Here is a 22,386-nt window from a genome sequence, read left to right as displayed (position 1 = left end):
TAGTCGCATCCCCAGTCTCTGGTTATTTCCTGTAGTCGCATTCGCAGCCTCTGGTTATTTCCTGTAGTCGCATTCGCAGTCTGGTTATTTCCGGTAGTCGCATTTGCAGCCTCTGGTTATCTCCTGTAGTTGCATCCCCAGTCTGGTCATCTCCTGTAGTCACATTTGCAGTCTGGTTATTTCCTGTAGTCGCATCCCCAGTCTCTGGTCATCTCCTGTAGTTGCATTCGCAGTCTCTGGTTACTTCCTGTAGTCATTTATGATATCTATGGCTATGCATATTTATTGAATCCATATTGAGCACTATATTTGATTGGCTGTTTGCTTCTGCTTAGGCCTGGCAAACACGCACAATCGCACATGATGATGACTTCATCATCATGTGCGTGATTGTGATTGTGCGTGTGTGCCAGGCCTAAGCAGAAGCAAACAGCCAATCAAATATAGTGCTCAATATGGATTCAATAAATAGTGGGAAGAATGCCCCTTACATTGGTGGTCAGTGAGAAGAATGTTCCTTACATTGGTGGTCAGTGGGAAGAATGTTCCTTACATTGGTGGTCAGTGAGAAGAATGTTCCTTACATTGGTAATCAGTGGGAAGAATGTTCCTTACATTGGTGGTCAGTGAGAAGAATGTTCCTTACATTGGTGGTCAGTGGGAAGAATGTTCCTTACATTGGTGGTCAGTGAGAAGAATGTTCCTTACATTGGTAATCAGTGGGAAGAATGTTCCTTACATTGGTGGTCAGTGAGAAGAATGTCCCTTACATTGGTGATCAGTGAGAAGAATGTTCCTTACATTGGTGGTCAGTGAGAAGAATGTTCCTTACATTGGTGGTCAGTGAGAAGAATGTTCCTTACATTGGTGGTCAGTGAGAAGAATGTTCCTTACATTGGTGGTCAGTGAGAAGAATGTTCCTTACATTGGTGGTCAGTGAGAAGAATGTTCCTTACATTGGTGGTCAGTGAGAAGAATGTTCCTTACATTGGTGGTCAGTGAGAAGAATGTTCCTTACATTGGTGGTCAGTGAGAAGAATGCTCCTTACATTGGTGGTCAGTGAGAAGAATGTTCCTTACATTGGTGATCAGTGAGAAGAATGCTCCTTACATTGGTGATCAGTGAAAATGATATAAAGTTAATAAAAATAATAAAAAAAAAAATGTAAAGCACCCCCATGATCCCAGCACATGCTCTATATGAAAAGCTTTATGTAGGATGAGCACATGTATGTAAATATGTGTCTATAGACGCAAATGCTGGACACGGGAGCCCACCTGCAAGGTAACCCCCCCCGGGAGAGCGCTTCTCCTAGGGAGTTATCTGATGTGGGGAGGAGCCGCGAGAGCCACCCCCAGATGTCGAGGTTTGGGGCCACTCTGTGCAAAACGAGCTGCACAGTGAAGGTAAGTATGATATGTTTGTTATTTAAAAAAACAAAAAACGAGCCTTTACAATCACTTTAATTTTGGAAAGGTACCTGTTGTTGCACTTTCTTTAATGTAATTCTGTGACGAACTCATGTAGTGTGGGCAGTGCAAAATGTAGGTGGGGATTTGTTTACCGTCAGTTGCTGCAACCCAGTGGAGTGTTTTACCAGGAGTTTACAGAGAGAGCTGGACTTTGAAAGAAAATCTTTTCAGGAAGAGGAAAGGTTACACTGCAGGACTTTGCTTCTAATGCCCCGTATACACGGTCGGATTTTCCAATGGAAAATGTCCGATCCGAGCGTGTTGTCGGAAAGTCCGACCGTGTGTGGGCTCCATCGGACATTTTCCATTGGATTTTCCGACACACAAAGTTGGAGAGCAGGAGATAAAATTTTCCGACAACAAAATCCGTTGTCGGAAATTCCGATCGTGTGTCACTGCCCCGTTTATAGTCCCGATGTACGTGTTTTACGTCACCGCGTTTAGAACGATCGGATTTTCCGACAACTTTGTGCGACCGTGTGTACACAAAACAAGTTTGAGCCAACATCCGTCGGAAAAAAACCTAGGATTTTGTTGTCGGAATGTCCGAACAAAGTCCGACCGTGTATACGGGGCATAAGTGCGTAGACACTGGGCGCCAGAGAAAGGCCCGGGAGTTACATGACTGGAAGAACAAGTGGGAGGAGTTACCCTACTTGCTACCGCGTGGGACGCGTGTATGTGTTTGGCGCCAGAGGGAAAGAGAGGCCTCATGATCGTGTTGAGAAGATCAGACTGTGGCCATGTCTTTTTCGGCGTTGCAATCGGTTGTGGGACCCAGAGTGTTCTCTGCAAGCACCGTGATGAATACTGTGCAATCTGGGACTTTGCTCACGTATACTGGAGTTCGATTGAAGCCGCAGGGGAGGTTCGTCCTGTATACCTCGGGAGATGTTGAGGGATTGGGCATGACCTGTTTGTGGTGGAACAACCTACCATGTCGCCCCGTGCTTATCGGATGGATTGGGTGACAGGTATCGCTACGGTGGAAGCTGCTATTGCTACAGAGAGGGAGCGACGGGCTGCCACTTTGCCTGTTGCTACTGACAATGTTCCAGAAAGAGACATTGTTGCTGTTGTCTCGCCCAGAGACATCACTTTGGTTCCTGAGTCCACTACGCTTGCTCCTGTGGTGCCTAATCAGAAGAAGGTGGGCTATGTAAGGGCTTCCCGAGGCCATGGCCGAGGCCTACCCCAGAGGATGCCTGAGCCGGAGCTACCAGAGTCTACGTCCAGAATGGGTAAGCCACTGTTGGGGACTGTAAATAAATATTTGCCAGCTGAAGAATTGAGAGACTCGGAAATAGAATCCATGTTGGATCTTTCCGGTGATGATGACTTATTTGAAACCATGTCGCAAGAGCTATTGTGGTCACAAGGCGAAGATGCTGCCTCCACAATGACTTTTCCTGAATGGACTGCCATGAGTTCTGGGAAGACGTTACCTGTGTGGAAACACACAGTACTGTTGCTGGGACTTTGCCAGAGGCTACTAATTCACTACAGACACCGGCTGGGTCTATGGTGAGAAAGTCATTAAATTCTTGTGTACCGCCTGGTAAGGGGAGAGACAGATCTTTGCCAAAACTTGCTCGCTTGCAACGGATGTTAAACAAGCGTGTTGCCGCAGAGTATAGATTGGAATTTCCCTATGTGCCCCAGGATGTTATGTGGGAGATTGAAGCTAATCGGGAACTTTGGTACAGTGAAGCTGTTTGGGACTACTTGTCTGTGCCTAAGCCCTTCAGAAAGACTGGATGTTCCGTCCGGATGGATGAACGTTTCAGCGGATGCTTTGTACATTGGAACTTCGGTCGGCACATCTATGCCGATAAAGTGGTAATTTGGAGACCAGGAAAGGACAATGTTGTGTGCTTTATTACCACTGTGGATAAAGAAGGGAAATCGTTAACCTTGCCAGATCCCCGGTTTTATTGGTAATTATGGACAATAGAACTTTGAAGTTACCTAGTTAGATAGTGACAGGGTAAAGAGGTCTGCGTGGTCAAGATCTATGGATCCTGTTCTGTGTTCAAATCCAAGAACTTCTTGTTTGCTAGCCGGATTTCTTTTATAGAAAAAAAAAAAAAGTTCTTATGCAGGGATGGACTCCTTAGGTATATATTTTTTTTCTAATGTAGATTGTGGGAAGAGAGTTTCATTTTAATGAGACTTTGCTCCTACTGTTGTATAGGATGTATATGTGTGTGTTTAACTATTTCCTTTTCAGGGATCATCTGATCATATATAGAGCTGGGAGGCTTTTCAGCTAGTTAGTTAGTGAGGTTGTGTACAATCATACTGTGGTTTTGTTTACGGCTGTGAACATAATGTTTTATAGATATAAGTCTCATAGTGTCTTTAAACTGTCCTTTCTCTCTCTCTCTTTGCCTAAAGTTATAAGAAACTCAAATGCTTACTCTCAGGCTTGAGAGTTACTGTTACTGTGTCGGGACAGACGTTGGGGACAACGTCTATTGTAGTGGGGGGAGTATGTAGCGCTGGTAGTTTTGCAATCTACCGCATGTTAGGTACATTTAGTAAATTGTGTTTTAGGAAGGTTAAAAGTTCGCCTCTGTTCCAGCTTGGCTGACGTTGTGGGTGTTACCGTGCTGACCGCTGGGTGTCGCTGTTACCACTGGTCAGGATTGGAAAGTGTTGAAGTGTATGGATGTTCCTCTGTCCCGGAGGCACTCTCGGTGGAGGTGGTCCTCCGATTTGCATTCTGGGCGAGGGTATTTATGGGACAGATGCCATATTTTGGGGTTCATTTTACAGCCACCTGCTGGCCCTCCTGGCCGACAGGTATGCGTTAAGGAGCTACCTCGTGGTCCTCCGTCCGGGAGGCCCACGATACAGCGGCGCAGGGGTGGATCCAGAGGCTTGTCTGGAGCCTGCCACCACGTCCGAGGAATGGTCCTGAGCTTTTGGTCCTGTGTGACGAAGCTGGACAACCGAGGAGATCCCAGGGGAGGACCCGTCTTGGAGAGATCACACCGCATGCTGGTCTATAGAGGGGCCTGGTGACTCGGTTGGAGGACGTATCCAAAAGTAACTATACAGCATAGTGTTGCCGGCTCAGCTTAAAGGTTCAAGCACTGTGACTGACTTTCACTACAGCAAATGTATACATCCTGTGGCAGAGGATCGTACGGATTTTATTCCCAAACAAGTCTGTGGCAGAGACTTTGATTCGTGCTGCGTACTGGCTGCTAGACCGGTGAGAGAGGCCTATCCAGACGAGCAAGGAGTGTGTCCCACGAGGGGAGCGCATTTCAAATAGTATTTGAATTATACCAGGACATTTTGTCAACAGAACCCCTTCAGAGAATATTTGAGTTTTTTCTGCGAGTTTCCTTTCTACCTCTTTCCTGCTACTTCCTAAGTAGTTTATTTAATAAAGCATTGAAAACGTACTCCAGTGTTGGTGCGTGTGTCGTCCAGAAGTAAACTCAACGGAACCCTAGACCCGGTGCCGGTGAAACAGAGGGAAGAAGAGTGAAGGTAACAGACCCGCTTAAACCAGCAGCTCCACCGTGACTTAGTGCTACATTTGAATTTAGGACCACATACACAGTACATTTAATAGTATATTTTTGGAAACTATGTGACCTTATTTCTTATTTTCACATACATACAGAATCAAAATAGTCTACATGTTTGAACAGCACAATGGAGATTTTCCTTTGTGTGGCAAGTCTTTGAGTTATGATAGGCAAGTTATTTTTTTTATGGAAAAAAAGAATTTACAGTAATTAGGTTTGGATAAGCCATGTGGAGCAAGACTGACATTTCGAGACAGCAAATTCTTCAGCACTCGGATCACTTGGAAATGATGAAATAAAAAAAAACAAAATCGTTTTGTCAGACTGTTCCAAAAATGACAGCTGAGCGCTGATGATTGCCTGGTGGATCACAGATAATAGGAGAGGCCATAAGATTACAAGTTCGGTAGATGACATCTTGCAGAAGAATTGAACAGCTTGTGCATTGTATTTCTGAAGTGGTAACGAGCAGAACGCACAGGAAGACTCGCTAAGAGCGGCTGTTTACAATTTCCGAGAGACACTTTTATCCAAATAATGAAAATACAGAAAATGGTAGTTGGCAGAACAAATGTGCCATAGAGGTATGTGCTTGTTAAAGAAAAAAAAACTGTAGTAACTGGAATATTTATCAGATGTACATGTTAAAGCATACATAGAATGCCTTCCTAAATCCAGGGATGGGTGAATCTGCCTCTGTTTGGCTGGCAAACAGTTTTGTGAAACTTGCTGGAAGTTCATAAACTTTGTGTGTGGCTATTTTAAAGAAGCAAGCAATTGCCAAACAAATAGAATAAGAAGCTTGACCAATATTTTGTAACCTTTTTTTCAGCCACAGCGCCCTTTAATGGTATACAAAATCTGGAGGCATCTCAGTCTTAAATGTAAAAAAACCCATAAATGTTACTTATCAATGCGACAATGCACACAACCATCTTGATGACATAAGAAGTCCCCCTTCCCATCAGAGGTTTCCCCAACACATCAGAGTTCCCCCATCATGTCAGAGTCCCCCTTTCAGATCAGAGGTCCTCCATCACATTAGAGGTTCGCCAACATATCAGAGGTCATCCATCACATCAGAGGCCCCCCTTCACATCAGAGGTCATTCATCACATCAGAGGCCCCCCTTCACATCAGAGGCCCCCCATCACATCAGAGGCCCCCTTCACATCAGAGGCCCCCCATCACATCAGAGGCCCCCCTTCACATCAGAGGTCCTCCATCACATCAGAGGTCCTCCATCACATCAGAGGCCCCCCTTCACATCAGAGGCCCCCCATCACACCAGAGGCCTCCCTTCACATCAGAGGCCCCCCATCACATCAGAGGTCCTCCATCACATCAGAGGCCCCCCTTCACATCAGAGTCCCCCCTTCACATCAGAGGCCCCCCATCACATCAGAGGCCCCCCATCACATCAGAGGCCTCCCTTCACATCAGAGGTCCTCCATCACATCAGAGGTCCTCCATCACACCAGAGGCCCCCCTTCATATCAGAGGCCCCCCTTCACATAAGAGGCCTCCCATCACATCAGAGGTCCTCCATCACATCAGAGGCCCCCCTTCACATCAGAGTCCCCCCTTCACATCAGAGGCCCCCTTTCACATCAATGGCCCCCTTTCACATCAGAGGCCCCCCATCACATCAGAGGCCTCCCTTCACACCAGAGGCCCCCCTTCACATCAGAGGCCCCCCTTCACATCAGACATCAGAGGTCCTCCATCACATCAGAGGCCCCCCTTCACATCAGAGGTCCTCCATCACACCAGAGGCACCCTTTCACATCAGAGGCCCCCCTTCACATCAGAGGTCCTCCATCACATCAGAGGCCCCCCTTCACATCAGAGGTCCTCCATCAGATCAGAGGCCCCCCTTCACATCAGAGGCCCCCCTTCACATCAGAGGCCCCCCTTCACATCAGAGGCCCCCCTTCACATCAGAGGCCCCCTTTCACATCAGAGGCCTCCTTTCACATCAGAGGTCCTCCATCACATCAGAGGCCCCCCTTCACATCAGAGGCACCCCTTCACATCAGAGGTCCTCCATCACATCAGAGGCCCCCCTTGACATCAGAGGTAATTCATCACATCAGAGGCCCCCCTTCACATCAGAGGTTCTCCAACACATCAGAGGTCCTCCATCACATCAGAGGCCCCCTTCACATCAGGAGTCATTCATCACATCAGAGGCCCCCCTTCACATCAGAGGCCCCCCTTCACATCAGAGGCCCCCCATCACACCAGAGGCCTCCCTTCACATCAGAGGCCCGCCATCACATCAGAGGTCCTCCATCACATCAGAGGCCCCCCTTCACATTAGAGTCCCCCCTTCACATCAGAGTCCCCCCTTCACATCAGAGGCCCCCCATCACATCAGAGGTCCTCCATCACATCAGAGGTCCTCCATCACACCAGAGGCCCCCCTTCATATCAGAGGCCCCCCTTCACATAAGAGGCCTCCCATCACATCAGAGGTCCTCCATCACATCAGAGGCCCCCCTTCACATCAGAGTCCCCCCCTTCACATCAGAGTCCCCCCCTTCACATCAGAGGCCCCCTTTCACATCAGAGGCCCCCTTTCACATCAGAGGCCCCCCATCACATCAGAGGCCTCCCTTCACACCAGAGGCCCCCCTTCACATCAGAGGCCCCCCTTTACATCAGAGGCCCCCCTTCATATCAGACATCAGAGGTCCTCCATCACATCAGAGGTCCTCCATCACACCAGAGGCACCCTTTCACATCAGAGGCCCCCCTTCACATCAGAGGTCCTCCATCACATCAGAGGCCCCCCTTCACATCAGAGGTCCTCCATCAGATCAGAGGCCCCCCTTCACATCAGAGGCCCCCCTTCACATCAGAGGCCTCCTTTCACATCAGAGGTCCTCCATCACATCAGAGGCCCCCCTTCACATCAGAGGCGCCCCTTCACATCAGAGGTCCTCCATCACATCAGAGGCCCCCCTTGACATCAGAGGTAATTCATCACATCAGAGGCTCCCCTTCACATCAGAGGTTCTCCAACACATCAGAGGTCCTCCATCACATCAGAGGCCCCCTTCACATCAGGAGTCATTCATCACATCAGAGGCCCCCCTTCACATTAGAGGTTCCCCAACACATCAGAGGTCCTCCATCACATCAGAGGCCCCCCTTCGCATCAGAGGTTTCCCCTTCACATTAGAGGTTTCCCCAGCACATCAGAGGTCCTCCATCACATCAGAGGTCCTCCATCACATCAGAGTCTCCACTTCACATCAGAGGTCCTCTATCACATCAAAGGTTCCCTCAATACATCAGAGGTCTCTGCATTACATCAGAGCCTCCCTTTTTACATCAGAGCCTCCCTTGACATCAGAGGCCCCCTTTTCACATCAGAACCCCCCTTCACATCAGAGGTCCTCTATCACATCAGAGGTTCCCTCAACACATGAGAGGTCCTCCATCACATCAGAGCCACCCCTTCACTCCAGAGGTTCCCCCAATACATCAGAGGTCCCTGCATTATATCAGAGCCTCCCTTTTAACATCAGAGCCTCCCTTGACATCAGAGGCCCCCTTTTCACATCAGAATCCCCCATCACAACAGAAGTCCTCCATTCCATCAGAGTCTCCCCATGACAACAGAGGTCCCCCTACACATCAGAGGTCCTCTGTCACATATGAGTGCCCCCTTCACATCAGAGGTTCCCCCAACACATCAGAGGTCCTCCATCACATCAGAGTCTCTTTTCACATCAGAGGCCCCCCTCCACATCAGAGATTTGGCCCTGCATGCCGCCGTTCGTGGATCAGTTTTGCGCTGGCAATATGGCTGCTGTGAGCCCATCATGATATAAAAATGGGGCTCTTGTGACTCAGCTGACCAGAGACAAAGGCTATATATTGCATTATAGGTTGTTCCTTATTTCTCACAGCAAACCTGCAAAGTTTCAGGCTTAGAGTTCGGCATTTGCAAATTGCAAATTCCGGAGTTTCGGAGTTTCACTGTGAACTCATGGTAGTGGTGAACCTAAAAACTCATTCGTCCTTTAGTCCCACTCTTAGTTCCATAAAAACAACCACCATTTAGGGCTAGTGTAAAACAATACAGATGATAGCACTCTGCTGTTTATTTCATTGGTGAAACTTTGTCACTCAAAAAGGATGAAAGAGGATAGGCTACCAGCATCAATGATGGAATATACTATTATAGTTCTACCAAATGAAGGGAAGGACCCACTTAATCTATCTTCCTGCAGGCCGATATCCTTGCTGGCCACAGATGTTAAAATCCTAGCGGGGATACTGGCCTCTATGAAGATAATACAAAAATGTGTGCATCCCAATCAATCAGGATTTATACAGAATAGGGCAACTAGTATAAATATAAGATGGGTAAACTTAAACCTGCAAGTCCCAACGATTAACGTGGGATCAAGGGCCATGCTTTAATTGGACGCAGCTAAGGCTTTTGATAGCCTGGAGTGGCACTACTTAAGGCAGGTTCTGGAGGCCTTTCGGTTTGGTCCAGGGTTTGTTAAATGGATGAAATTGCTATATGGGGAATCTAAAGCGAAAGTTAAAATAAATAATGAGTGCTCAGAAAAATTTCCATTGACCCGGAGGACGAGACAGGGGTGTCCTCTATCGCCCCTGCTCTTTGCTCTGGCGATGGAACCACTGGCTATAGCTATCAGATCGTTGGTAAATATCCCAGGGTTTAAGAGAACATCAGGAGAGGAAAAAATAGCATTGTACACAGGTCACATACTTTTATTTTTTGGGGGATACTCAATCCTCTTTATGTGAAATGATGGATGTGATAAAAAGATTTTGGACGGATTTCCAGTCTAAATATAAATTGGGAAAAATTAATGTTCCTACCAGTAGACAATATGGAGATGTCCTTGCCTGTTGGGGTTCCATAGATGGAAATAGTCAATAAAATAAATACCTGGGAATATACATAACATAAATCCTAAACAGTATATTAGTAATAACTTAGCTCCATTAATAGAAAGTTTACCTTTGTCATTGGCAGGAAGATCTAATCTGATAAAGATGATCTGGATGCCACAACTCCTATATATATTACACAACTCCCCACTCTGGATACCAAAGCAATGGTTTCAAAAGATAGATGTAATTTTTAGAGAGCTAATATGGAAGAAGAAACAACCTAGGATAAAATTACGGATAGTGCAACTGCTGAAGGACAAAAGGGGTTTCGCGGTTCCACATCCCTGGAGCTACTTCTTGGCAGCACAATTTCAACACCTAAGGGGGTGTAATCTTCCGGATGGAGAGGAGTTGAATTGGAAAATTATGCTCTTAGGTACAAATCATATCATTCATTCATATCAAATCATTAATGGAGGCTCAGAAAGCCCAGTCGTTGGTAACTTCCCCTACATATGAGTTGATTAAAAAGCTATGGAAAATAGTTAAGGAGATGTTGGGATATCAGGGTTATACTGAATTCTCTCGTCCTTATGGGATAATAAACATCTACAGGAAGTTGAAAATATAGAGAGGTGTAAAGAATGGGAGAGATGTGGTTTGGTGCTGTCACGGAACGTCCCACACTCCGCTTGAGTGCTTCCGTCATATACCACTTCCTCCCAGTCTGTATACAGATATCCCAACCTCTCTGAGCACAAAACAAGGCAACACTTGCTTGTTGCTACCAAGAACTCACTTTATTTAGAATCAAAATTACAAGACTTTATATGCCGTTGGAACCTCCTCTAACAATACAACTGTAACTTAATTAACATGAGCTAATTATCTAATCCTTTATACAGCCTAGGTGACTGAGACATGACCTTTCGCCCAGACTTGTGGTCACCGAGCTTCACACAGTTATATCAACACAATAGCAGCTCCAATAGGAGTCGTCCCGTCTCCTACATTGTATAGAGGACAATGTCATCAGCTCATTCAATTAACATAAACACAGGTAGTTGGAATTGATGACACCAGCATCTCCTCACAGGATGTGTCCCAACAGAATAAATCAGTCTTATCAGCAGGGGGCTGCTGGAGGAATCCCCCCTCCCTCTTCAGGGACACAAATCTACAGTAAGGAGTCCCCATACAATATATACATATATACATGACTGAGTCCGATTAGTACAGTTCAGCCTGGATTTCTCATTCACCTCACAAAGAGTATTGTTCCATTGAAAATCCAGGGCTCATAATCAAAAGGCAACAGGCTTGCATACAGTCCTCTCCAACAGCCTCTGTTCTGGCTAGGTCTGTCACAGGTGCAATTGGTTCAATTATACAAAGGGACAACCCTTAAGTCATTTCAGTAACTTGGAGAGGAGAATGGAATACCGAGACAGTCTTTCTATAAATATTTACAAATTAGACATTCATTGGACAAACAATTTAAAGAAAATCCATTGGAATGGAGTGGGAATACTGTTCTCCGTAGAGTAAATGATGCAAGTCTGTCTAGAGGGCTGATATCGGAAACTTATGGAAGGATATGTGAAATGGCGATAGATGTGAAAGAAGAACTTCCCTGTAGAAGACAATGGGTGGAGGATTTGGGTGATGTAACGGTGGAGCAGTGGAGGTATATAATAGAAGTTGGCCCATTGGTATCGCTATCCCCATCACAAAGAACTTTGCATTTGCTGTTACTTCACAGAACATACTATACCCCCGAAAGTAATTCTTGTTAGGGCGGAGGCCAGAAGCTAAATGCCCACTATGTGGGGGATTAAATGGAGATCCTATCCTTGAATTGGACCCCATAATACATAATATGTATTTTGGGTTATACAAGGGAAGAGGGTGTGGTAATAAAAAGACAAAATGCTGTAATTAGGTGTCTGTTTCTAGTGCGGAAATTAATAGCAAGAAAATGGCTAGCAGTAAACCCACCAACTCCTAGAGAATGGATAAAAGAGGTAGAAAATACAATTAGAAAAGAAAAATCCGTATATATTTAAATAGGGAAAATGGGGACATTTAAGTAAATATGAGACCCTTGGCTAAAACGAGGAAAACATCTAGTAAGATAGGGAGATAAATGGAAAAATAAGAAGTAATAAGTAAAATGGAGGAATATGTGGGAAAACAAGAGGTGAAGTAATTAACAATAAATAAACTCTCTTTGCGTTCTCTCTCTTTTTTTTTCTTTTGTTTTTTTTAAATGGTAATAGGAAGATAAAAGATAATAAAGTTATATAGTGACAGATGAAAAGGGAGTTTTATGGAGAAAACGTAATATAAAGATTTATTGTGATATTAAAAAGTAGTGTATTATGAATGTATGACAATGGAGGGAGAGATGAGGGGCCTCTGGTGAGGCTGGGTATCCAGTCCTTAGTAGCGGTAGAGAGATGGCACTGAAGGCAGCACTTTGTAGAGAAGAAGCAGCTCTGGAGGGTCATAAAGGAAAGAGAAAGGCGCCTCTAAGTGCAGTGGTTAAAAGATTTATTACAGGCACAATGGGATTAAAACACTTACAAGATAGTAAGAGGTCATAGGCATAGAATGATTTGTCCTCATGCGGATCGCTGTAATCCTTGTCTGTCTTGGGGGAGAGAGAGAGCCGTCCTGAAGCTGTCAGAGTCCCTGGTGACGTGGATTGATGAGTAGGTGAAGATGCCTGGGTTCTGGAACCAAGCTGAAATGCATGCAGCCGATGTGACATCAGGTGAAGGTGGTGGGTGGTAACGCGTCTCGGAGTATGCACAGCTCTTTTGTCAGACTTCTGTTTCCTGACATAACACTGGAGCAAAAAGGCACTGTAAAGGGGAGGACCTCAATACCCTTCCAGCAGCCAGCATCAGGAGTAAACTGTTTACTGGGGTCTGCTGGCTGCTGGGAGACACTCATACAGAATAGAGCAAATTGGGGGAAAAAAAGTGCATTATGGCCACTAGATAGAGCTGATGATCATAGGAAATAATTACTTATTTGCTATGATTGTCAGCTCCTTCTAGTGGCTATAATGCGTTATTTTCCTGATTCACTCTATTCCTTATGACACAAAAGGAATGGTAGAGCAAGACTAAAACTGTGAAAGCAATATAAAAAAAATACTTTAAAGTAAACATTACAATAATAAGATTTGCCCGCTGGGTATACTATATTTTCCTTTTATTTAATGAGTATAGGATATGGGTGTTAATGGCTTCTAACTAACTAAAACCCTGCATTTCTTTTTTACAGTAACATGGACACAGAGCGGATATGTGGTAAGTTCATTTTAATGACAGTGAAGTTTATTGTGGTAGCTGATGCTTATATCATACAAACATTCTGCATTCATTTGAAAGCATACATTGGTGCTTGTGCACCAAACAAAAGGGTGATCAGTTTAAAGCTATTAATAAATGCCATCATTCGAAGTTTACAACTTTCAATGCTGGTGGCTCCTGCTCTCTCAGTGCTGCTTCCCTGAACTTCTGGTCGTCACAGGAAAGCGTTAACAATGGACAGCACAGCACAGCCTCAAGCCAGTCTGTTAGGTTGGAGAAGGGAGGAGGAGGAAGGAGCAGGGGAGTGCCATGCCATCCTAGGCTATGCGGCCGTGTGTTTCTATTGATGTACACAGTGTAGGGGGGTACAACTCTAGTCCCTGCATACAAGGGTGGTTCCATGGGATGCTGCAAGGGAAAGGAGCCACCCTGAAACAGGAAACCTGGGGCAGTGATCATGGCACCAGCTTAAAGCGTAACTCTGGGAAAACTAAAGGTCTGCCATTGTAGTGTTGCTAGACCCACATTGCAAGGGCCATCTGTTTGATTATACCTAGAGGGACCAGGTAAAGCTGTTTTATTTTATTGTTCCTTCACTCCCTCAGGTTCCCCTGTGCTACTAGACTGGTCTCTGCAGCCTATTCTCCCTTGCACTTTGGTCCTCTGGTTCTGGCAAATGCTGTGAATGGACTGAGCAGGACAGTGCTCTAAATTGTACTTATATTTAATGCAGTATGCGCCCAGGGAGGAATGCTGGGAAGTGGAAAGCAAACAGTCTCCATTCCAAGGATTCACTCCTGGGTGTATATTGCACTAAACACAAGTACCACCAGTGCACCATCCTGCCCCATCCAGCCATAGCAGCAGTCGGCCACTCATAGAGTCTGATATAGCTGGCGGGAATGGGTGTGGACTATGCACCTGTATCATCCGCCAGCACCTAAGCACCAGACCCTCATGCACAGGGCTAAACACCCAGTGTGCATGGCACCTTAATCCCATAAACATTCTGACAAATGCTAAAGTCCTCCGAAACGCGTTGGATGCCTTTTATCTTCTTGTGTTGTCATTTGTGGATTTAATTAAACATTTTTGGACTCCAAGAATGTCTATTTAGTGCTCATTCTAGTTCAGACATAGAAATTACCTTCTATAATGTCTGTTTGACACTCTTTTTGATTGAAGTACACATAAGACCTTCTCTAATGTCTGTGGCCAGAAGATAGATAAACTTTGCTACAGAGCGCTTTCCACCTTAGGTGTAAGTAAATAAAAGAAAAGCCTTCCAAATGATTCAAGTCGCACAGACGTAAGCACTCCTTGTCTGCAAATAGTTAAATAGCAAAAATAAAAAAAATCTTAAATCCACATGGTTGAGATGCATGTCATACTATTGCCCATCACTGGCAGAAAAAGACTCGCGCAGTTCCCCTTTCCCTCCCGCGGGATCCTCATTTGTAGATTTAGTCATCGCTCAAAGCTATGTTCTGATTTCCCCGTTCCTGCCTCTAGCTGCTTCTTTGTAGGCACTTGCTGCTTTTAAGATCCTGAGCTTTTAATGTTTGATCTAGCGGAATTTCATCAAACAAGTCGCCCTACAACACCTCTGCTGGGGAACGTGGATTTAATGACGTGTGACTCACTTTAACCTGTTTCCTAGCAGGGGCCTCCTGATGATAAACTTTATATATAGCCCTGTATTTGTTTCTTTAGATTATTTACCTAGATCTCAGACATCTCAAGTCTCCCGCGAGGTGCGGCTGTCTCCCGAATTTCTGCGGCGGCACCCGCAAGTGGCTCGCAAACTCCTGGGAATGATCGGTGCGGCGGGAAACAACTGTGAACACCGATCTCCTTCGTATTAATTTTTGATTGACAGCCGCTTCTCCTTCTCTCCCTCCTGTGGCTGTCAGGTAAAAAGCTATACAGGAAGATCGGTGTTCACAGCTGTCCCTCCCGCTGCACCGATCATTCCCAGCTGCTCTGTGTGCTCCTCCCCCGGCCCCCCCGTGTCCTTCTCCACCCCCCCGTTCTCCTCCGACCTCCTCCGTATCCTTCTCCGTGTCCTTCTCCACCCCCCTGTTCTTCTCCGGCTCCCTCCGTGTCCTTTCCCCCCCCCCCCCTGTTCTCCTCCGGCCCCCTTTGTCGTGTCCTTCTCTGCCCCCCTTCTCCTCTGGCGCCCTCTGTGTTCTTCCTGCCCCCCCTGTTCTCCTCCGGCCCCCTCTGTTGTGTCCTTCTCTGCCCCCCGTTCTCCTCTGGCCCCCTCTGTGTCCTTCTCAACCCCCAGTTCTCCTCTAGTCCACTCCGTGTCCTTCTCCACTGCCCTATTCTCCTCTGGCTCCCTCCGTGTCCTTCTCCGCCCCCCCCGTTCTCCCCTGGCCCCCTCCCTGTCCTTCTCCACCCTCCCTGTTCTCCTCCGGCCCCACCGTGTCCTTCTCTGCCCCCCCGTTCTCCTCCAGCCCCTGTGTTCTCCTCTGCCCCTCCTGTCCACCTCCTCCGCCCCCCCTTGTCCCCTGCAACTGGCTCCCCTCCTCTTCTGCCGGCTGCTGGGGGGAGGGGAATTCACAGGAATTGGACACAGTGAGCAAGATCGCTCCTGTGTCTTGTGATAACTGAGCAGAGTAAACTGTGTTTACTCTGCTCAGTTTATGAATGAAACGGAGTCTCTGTCTCCTGTTCATTCATCTTTAGTGCTGAGAAAGGGACTGGGAAATCTGTGTCCTCAGTCCCTTTGTCTGTCTCAAAGGGGAGATGTCAGGGTTCTGTTTAGACCCCTGATATCTCAGCAAAGCCCCCCAAAAAATATAAAAAAAATGTAAAATAATTCTAAAAAATGAAAAAGTGTAAAAAAATAAAATAAACTACTGACACCACTCTCCCCTGCCCTACCAACGCTGTCCACCGCCCCAACCCCCTCCCCCCAAACGGCATTGTGAAAAAAAATTAAAAACAAATTAAATAGTAAAAAAATCAATTATTAAAAATAAAAAAAAACTACTGACAACGTCTACTGTCACATACCACCCACCCCCCTTCCCCAGAAGCACTGTGAAAAAAAATAAAAAATCACTTTTTGCGTCCGCGAAGCGCCACCTCCCTGAAATGAGTTTGCCACCTCCCTGAAATAAATTTTTGCAGGTTGGGATGTCTGAGATCTCGGGAATACAAAACTCCCCTGGCTTGGCAAAGGAAACTGGTCCTGAGAGAAATAGGTAGTTTGCCTTTGCTAGCGTCCTTCTGACAATGCTGGGTACCTGCCTGTCTCCGGTTTCAGCATTTTCTAAGTAGATTCGAAAATCAAGGTGTGGTGGAGGGCTAATCTGCATATGATTCCAGGTAGAAACAATGGGGTCAATTCAGTAACATTTAGCGCATGCGATTACGTGGTAACGCCGTTCATTTGCAAAAATTATTGCATGCAGTAAATTAAGTCCAGTTCATAAGAAAAAAAACAACCATTATGCGGTATGTACTGCAAAAAAAATGTGCCGGTAAATATTGTTTAAAAAGCTCTTAACTCCAATTCACAAACAGACCACAGAGTAAAAACACATGCAATATTTACCACCAGGGTTTTGCTGGCAGTATCACATGCAGTATTTGTCAAAGAACAGCGTGGGGACCCCCACCTGTTTATTGACAAATAGCTGGTTGCTAAGGAGTGGGCCTGTAAGCGTCCTTAGCAACAGATGACTCATTCGCTGTAAAAAGGGACTGTGGGGGGGGGGAGCCCATATAGATTTTTTTTTTATCATTTCTAATTGTCAGCATTTTTTTCCCCGCTGACAGCTGATGAGTCATCTGTTGGTAAGGACTTGGTGGCTTCCTTGCCCACTCCTTAGCAACCAGCTAACAAATACACTTGCACAATTGTACCGTATGCAGTATTTTACCACATTTTTCATAGCCGTTATTTAAAGTGCTTGTAAACCCTCCCTCCTGACTTTTAACTATAGGAAAACCTAGAATAAGGCTTACCTATAGGTAGTGGAAATATCTACTAAACGTGCACCGTTTAGGAGATATTTCATTTGTAGTGCGCTGATGATGTACTAGGCGTATGCACTGTGAAGAAACGGACCTCCGTGCCGTTTCTTCCTCAATGTGTGCCGCTACTGACGGCTCCCGTGTGCATGCGCGGTAGTGACGTCACACGGCTCTGGCCAGTCACAGAGCTGGAGTCTGCGGCCCCCGGAAGGAAGAGGGGCGAAGATGGATGCAGCCTGCACAGGGGGCAGAGATGGATTAGTTTGCAGGTAAGTGTCACATAATGGGCTAGTATGCGATGCATACTAGCCCATTATGCTTTTAATTAGCAGGCTTTGCAGGGAACAAAAGAGGAAGTAAAACCGATCAGGGTTTACTTCCTCCTTAACCCTTAGTGAATTGGCCCATTTGTTCTCTATTCATCAAACTGCAGGGTATGTAAACCCAAAAATAAAAGTTTTATATATTGCAGCTTATATATCACCTCAGATGTGATGGCTGCATTCGTTTTCTGTTTTTCTTTTCTCTTTATTTTCACCTGGTGATTCAGCCAGTAAAACACTTTGGCGGCGATTTACTAAAACTGGAGCATTCAGAATCTGGTGCAACGGTGCATGGTAGCCAATAGGCTTCTATATTCAGCTTGTTCAATTAAAGCAGAGCTCCAGTCTATAAACAAAGAAAAATAAAAGTCAGCATCTACAAATACTGTAGCTGCTGACTTTAAATATAAGGGCACTTACCTGTCCAGGGAACCCACTATGTCGGCTCCCTGAGCCTATTCGTCAATCAGCTTTGGGTGCAGGTGCCAGCATTGTAAGTAAGGGAAACCGGCAGTGAAGCCTTCAGGCTTCACAGCCAGGTTCCTACTGCGAATTCATGAGTCGCGCTATGCTTTCTGAATGGTCCCCACTGTCTTTTGAGACCTGTGTGTGTCCCAGAAAGCATTGGGGGAAGGAGGAGGAGCCGAAAATGTCATAGAAAAACAATCTTTCCTGGAAGTAGGAGCGGGTACCTGTTAAAACCAGGTACCCGCTCCTCCCTCCCCCCAAAAAGTGCCAAATGTGGCAGGGGAGGGTGCGAACAAGCGGAGCTTCCCGGTTTATCCCCAGTTATCTGCATTCCTCTGTTCACACTGACAGCATGTGAGGTGAGGAGAGCCAATATGTGGCATTCCTCAGTGGGTACCTCTGCACTGATAACCAATGCTCTGATTATCAGTGCAGACCCATTGGTGCTGCCCTTTAGTGCCCATCAGTGATGCCTGTCATTGCCCACCAGTAATGCCCTTGAGTGTCCATCAGTGATGCCTGGCAGTGTCCATCAGTGATGCCTGGCAGTGTCCATCAGTCCTGCCATCAGTGCCCACCAGTGATGCCCTTCAGTGTCCATCAGTGATGCCTGTCAGTGCCCATCATGCTGTCAATAAGTGCCCATCAGTGATGCCTGTCAGTGCCCATCAGTGCTGCTTCATCAATGCAGCCTTATCAGTGCACATCAGTGAAGGAGAAAAATTACTTATTTACAAAATTTTATAACAGAAACTAAGAAAAACTTTTTTCAAAATGTTTGGTCTTTTTTCATTTGTTTATCAAAAAATAAAAAAGTGGTGATTAAATACCAAAAGAAAGCTCTATCTGTCTCAAAAAAATTAAAAAATCTTGTATGAATACAGAGTTGCATGACCGTGCAATTGTTGTTCAAAGTGCAACAGTGCTAAAAATTGTCCTGGGCAGGAAGAAAGTGAAAGTGCCCTGTATTGAAGCAGTTAAGCTGGTGGGTCCCTACTCTAAATGTAGTGCTTGCAGGTAGGCAATAGCCAGCCTGAGCTTTGTTTATGTTATCTGGGTGTGTTGAGTTTCTCCTCAGCCCAAAGGCATTGTTTGTTTCTGCCTCTCACTCTTGAGTGCCCTCCAGTGGATAGGCTGAGAATATACATGTATATGTATTGAGTTATGACTATTTATCTTGCCCTGGCCAATCACTGAAGGGGTTATGCCAGTGATGTGGGTTGGGGAAGAGGATAAATATTTGGAGAGATTTTCCATAAGTGTACGTTCCCACAGGCTTTCCCTGGAGAGCATGTAGAAGTTGCAGATCCCTGCCTCCCAGGCTACTGGGTAGCTGCAGAGATGTCCAGTCTTTGCTTACCAAGCCGTTTGCCTGCTTTCTTACAAATGTATATTATCAACAGTTACAAATGCTAAAATAATATGCAAATATTTTAATCTAGGTAAATGTGAAATCTATTGTGGAAAAAGAAAGTAGTTTTAACCCACTCCACCTCCATGAGACAAAAGTAGTCAAAGTTGCCCTTGTTAATAAACGTTTGAATGTAATTCATCGACCTCTAGACATGTAATGGTAATCTTTCTCTGGTTTTCAGATTACTTCTCAGAATATCTGGGTGAATACAAGAATGTCCTCTCAGCTCTGCAGAATCTGAATGGGACTATATTGACAGCTATGGATAAAACGAAAATGGTAAGAGATTTTTTGGCTTCACCAACACCCAAGCACAAAATAAAGGGGAACTCCAGGTGAAAATTCCTTGGAGCCTTGTTTTGAATCAACATATTTTGATAGGATGAAGGACTTCTGTTGGATAGGCCTGCAATGCATGCAACAAACAGTTGGCCTCAGGACACACAGATGTGGACATTGTTAAATATATAGCCCTCTTATCCCACCATGGGCCAGATGCCTTCTGGGTTGTTATCTTTTTCTGGTTCATTCAGAATAAAATACACACACAAGTAAGCTGCTACCTGTTTATTATTACAGTAAATCTAAACCCAAAACATTTTTTGGAGAATTTTTAGAAGAAAAAAGGCTAAACCCTTTTTTTTGTCTGTTTGCCCACATGGGGAGATTTTTCTTCATTTCCGGTCCTAGATCTATAACAGGAAGTGAGAGGGAATCTCTCCTCTTACATTGTTCTCACTGAAACAGGTGTACCTAATGAGAAGACCTCCCCTTCTGTTCCTGTTTCATGACAAATGTAAAATGCTGGGTTACATTGGTCACAATGACAAATAGAAAGGTTGAATTTCCCCTTGGGGCATAGACAATATTAAGAGCCTGATTGGGATTCTAACTTTTCCACCATCCATTAAAAAACAAAAAAAGTTTTATCTTTGCATATACTATATGGTGTTTTGCCTGGAGTTGTCCTTCAAACCTTTATATACTGTATGTACACTTTATTACCAAAAGTACTGGGACGCCTGCCTTTACATCACATGAACTTTAATAACATTCCAATCTTAGTCCATAGGTTTCAATATTGAGTTGGCCCACCCCCCTGGGAACTTCTTCTGGGAGCTGTCCACAAGGTTTAGGAGTGTGTCTATGGGAATGTTTGACCATTCTTCTAGAAGCGCATTCCTGAGGTCAGGCACTGATGTTGGACAGAAGGCCTGACTCGCAGTCTCTGCTCTAATTCATCCCAAAGGTGTTAGGTCAGGAGTCCAATCAAGTTGCTCCACTCCAAACTCGCTCATCCATGTCTTTATGGACCTTGCTTTGTGCACTGGTGCGCAGTCATGTTGGAACAGAAAGGGCCATCCCCAAACTGTTCCCACAAAGTTGGGAGCATGAAATTGTCCAAAATGACACCTTAAGACTTTGCTTCACTGGAACTAAGGGGCCAAGCCCAACCCTTGAAAAACAACCCCACTCCATAACCCCCCTCCACCAAATGATTTGGACCAGTGCACAAAGTAAGGCCCATAAAGGCATGGATGAGCGAGTTTGGGGTGGAGAAACTTGACTGGCCTGACTGCAACCCGATAGAACACATTTGGGATGAATTTGAGCGCAGACTGTGAGCCAGGCCTTCTCTCCAACATCAGTGTCTGACCTCACAAATGCGCTTCTGGAAGAATGGTGAGAGATTCCCATAGACACACTCCTAAACCTTGTGGACAGCCTTCCCAGAAGAGTTGAAGCTGTTGTAAGTGCAAAGGGTGGGCTAATTCAATATTTAACCCAACGTACTAAGACTGGGATGCCATCAAAGTTCGTGTGAGTGTAAAAGTCAGGGGTCCCAATACTTTTGACAATATAGTGTGTAAAGTATATATGTGTATATATATATATATATATATACACAGTAACATTATATATGTACTCTCTCTCTCTCTCTCTCTCTCTCTCTCTCTCTCTCTCTCTCTATCTCTCTGTGTATATATATATATATATATATATATATATATATATATATATATACTGTATATAGAGAGAATATACAGTATAATTGTAGATATAAGTCTGTTAACCCATCGTTGACATATATCAGTACTTTTGGCTGCCTTTGATTGCTCACATACAACTTATCTTCACACCTGAACACTATAACCTGTCAAAATAGTAATATGTGAGCTTCCTTTTCCCAATTTTGTTTAAAGGTGCATGATCCCAATCAGTCATCCTTATCCATACCTCACTCTTTAGTAAGTCTCTGAACCAGGACAGGCATGTGTTTAGTGACGCTGGAACTCATGGTTGGCATACCTTTAGAGTGATTTACTAGATAGTGAAACAAGAATGGCGATGACAAGTTCCTTCCCTTTAAAAATTGTATCAGAAGCTCCCCAATGCTAATTTGAAAGACTCCCTTAGTGTAATCCCCTGTGCTCTTATTCTGTTGAACTGTTACCATGGTGACACAGCAGGGACTGGTTTTGGGAGCATTAAGTGTGACAGGTTCAACTTCCATCGGAATATAATGGTGATTGAAGTCATATGCCGCGTACACACGAGCGGACTTTACGGCAGGCTTTGCCCAGCGGACGGGATTTCGTCGGACAATTCGATCGTGTGTGGGCTCCAGCGGACTTTGTTTTCTCAAAAGTTGGACGGACTTAGATTTGAAACATTTTTAAAATCAATCCGTTGAACTCGAGTCCGGTCGAAAAGTCCGCTCGTCTGTATGCTAGTTCGACGGACAAAAAGCCATGCTAGGGCAGCTATTGGCTACTGGCTATGAACTTCATTGTTTTAGTCCGGTCGTACGTCATCACGTACGAATTCGACGGACTTTGGTGGATTGTGTGTAGGCAAGTCCGTTCATTCAGAAAGTACGTTGAAAAGTCCGCCGGGCAAATTCTTCCGTAAAGTCCGCTCGTGTGTACGCGGCATTACACTTTTTTTTCTTGTTCATGTCTTGTCTT

The 22,386-nt window shown here is 45.3% G+C and overlaps 1 protein-coding gene across 1 annotated transcript in view; it reads left to right on the top strand.

Annotated features, from left to right (window-relative positions):
- The window catches only part of NECAB3 (N-terminal EF-hand calcium binding protein 3), a 137,689-nt gene that overhangs the window by 44,506 nt on the left and 70,797 nt on the right, over positions 1-22,386 (top strand). The window contains exons 4-5 of the mRNA XM_073606350.1: positions 13,197-13,222; positions 19,599-19,696. Of these exons, the coding sequence (XP_073462451.1) occupies positions 13,197-13,222; positions 19,599-19,696 (124 nt within the window). The remainder of the gene's footprint in view (positions 1-13,196; positions 13,223-19,598; positions 19,697-22,386) is intronic.

The sequence above is a fragment of the Aquarana catesbeiana genome, linkage group LG12, assembly GCF_042186555.1.
Source record: "Aquarana catesbeiana isolate 2022-GZ linkage group LG12, ASM4218655v1, whole genome shotgun sequence".
NCBI lineage: Eukaryota > Metazoa > Chordata > Amphibia > Anura > Ranidae > Aquarana > Aquarana catesbeiana.
Note: the sequence above shows the minus strand (reverse complement) of the source record. Positions and strands in the feature narration are given on the sequence as shown.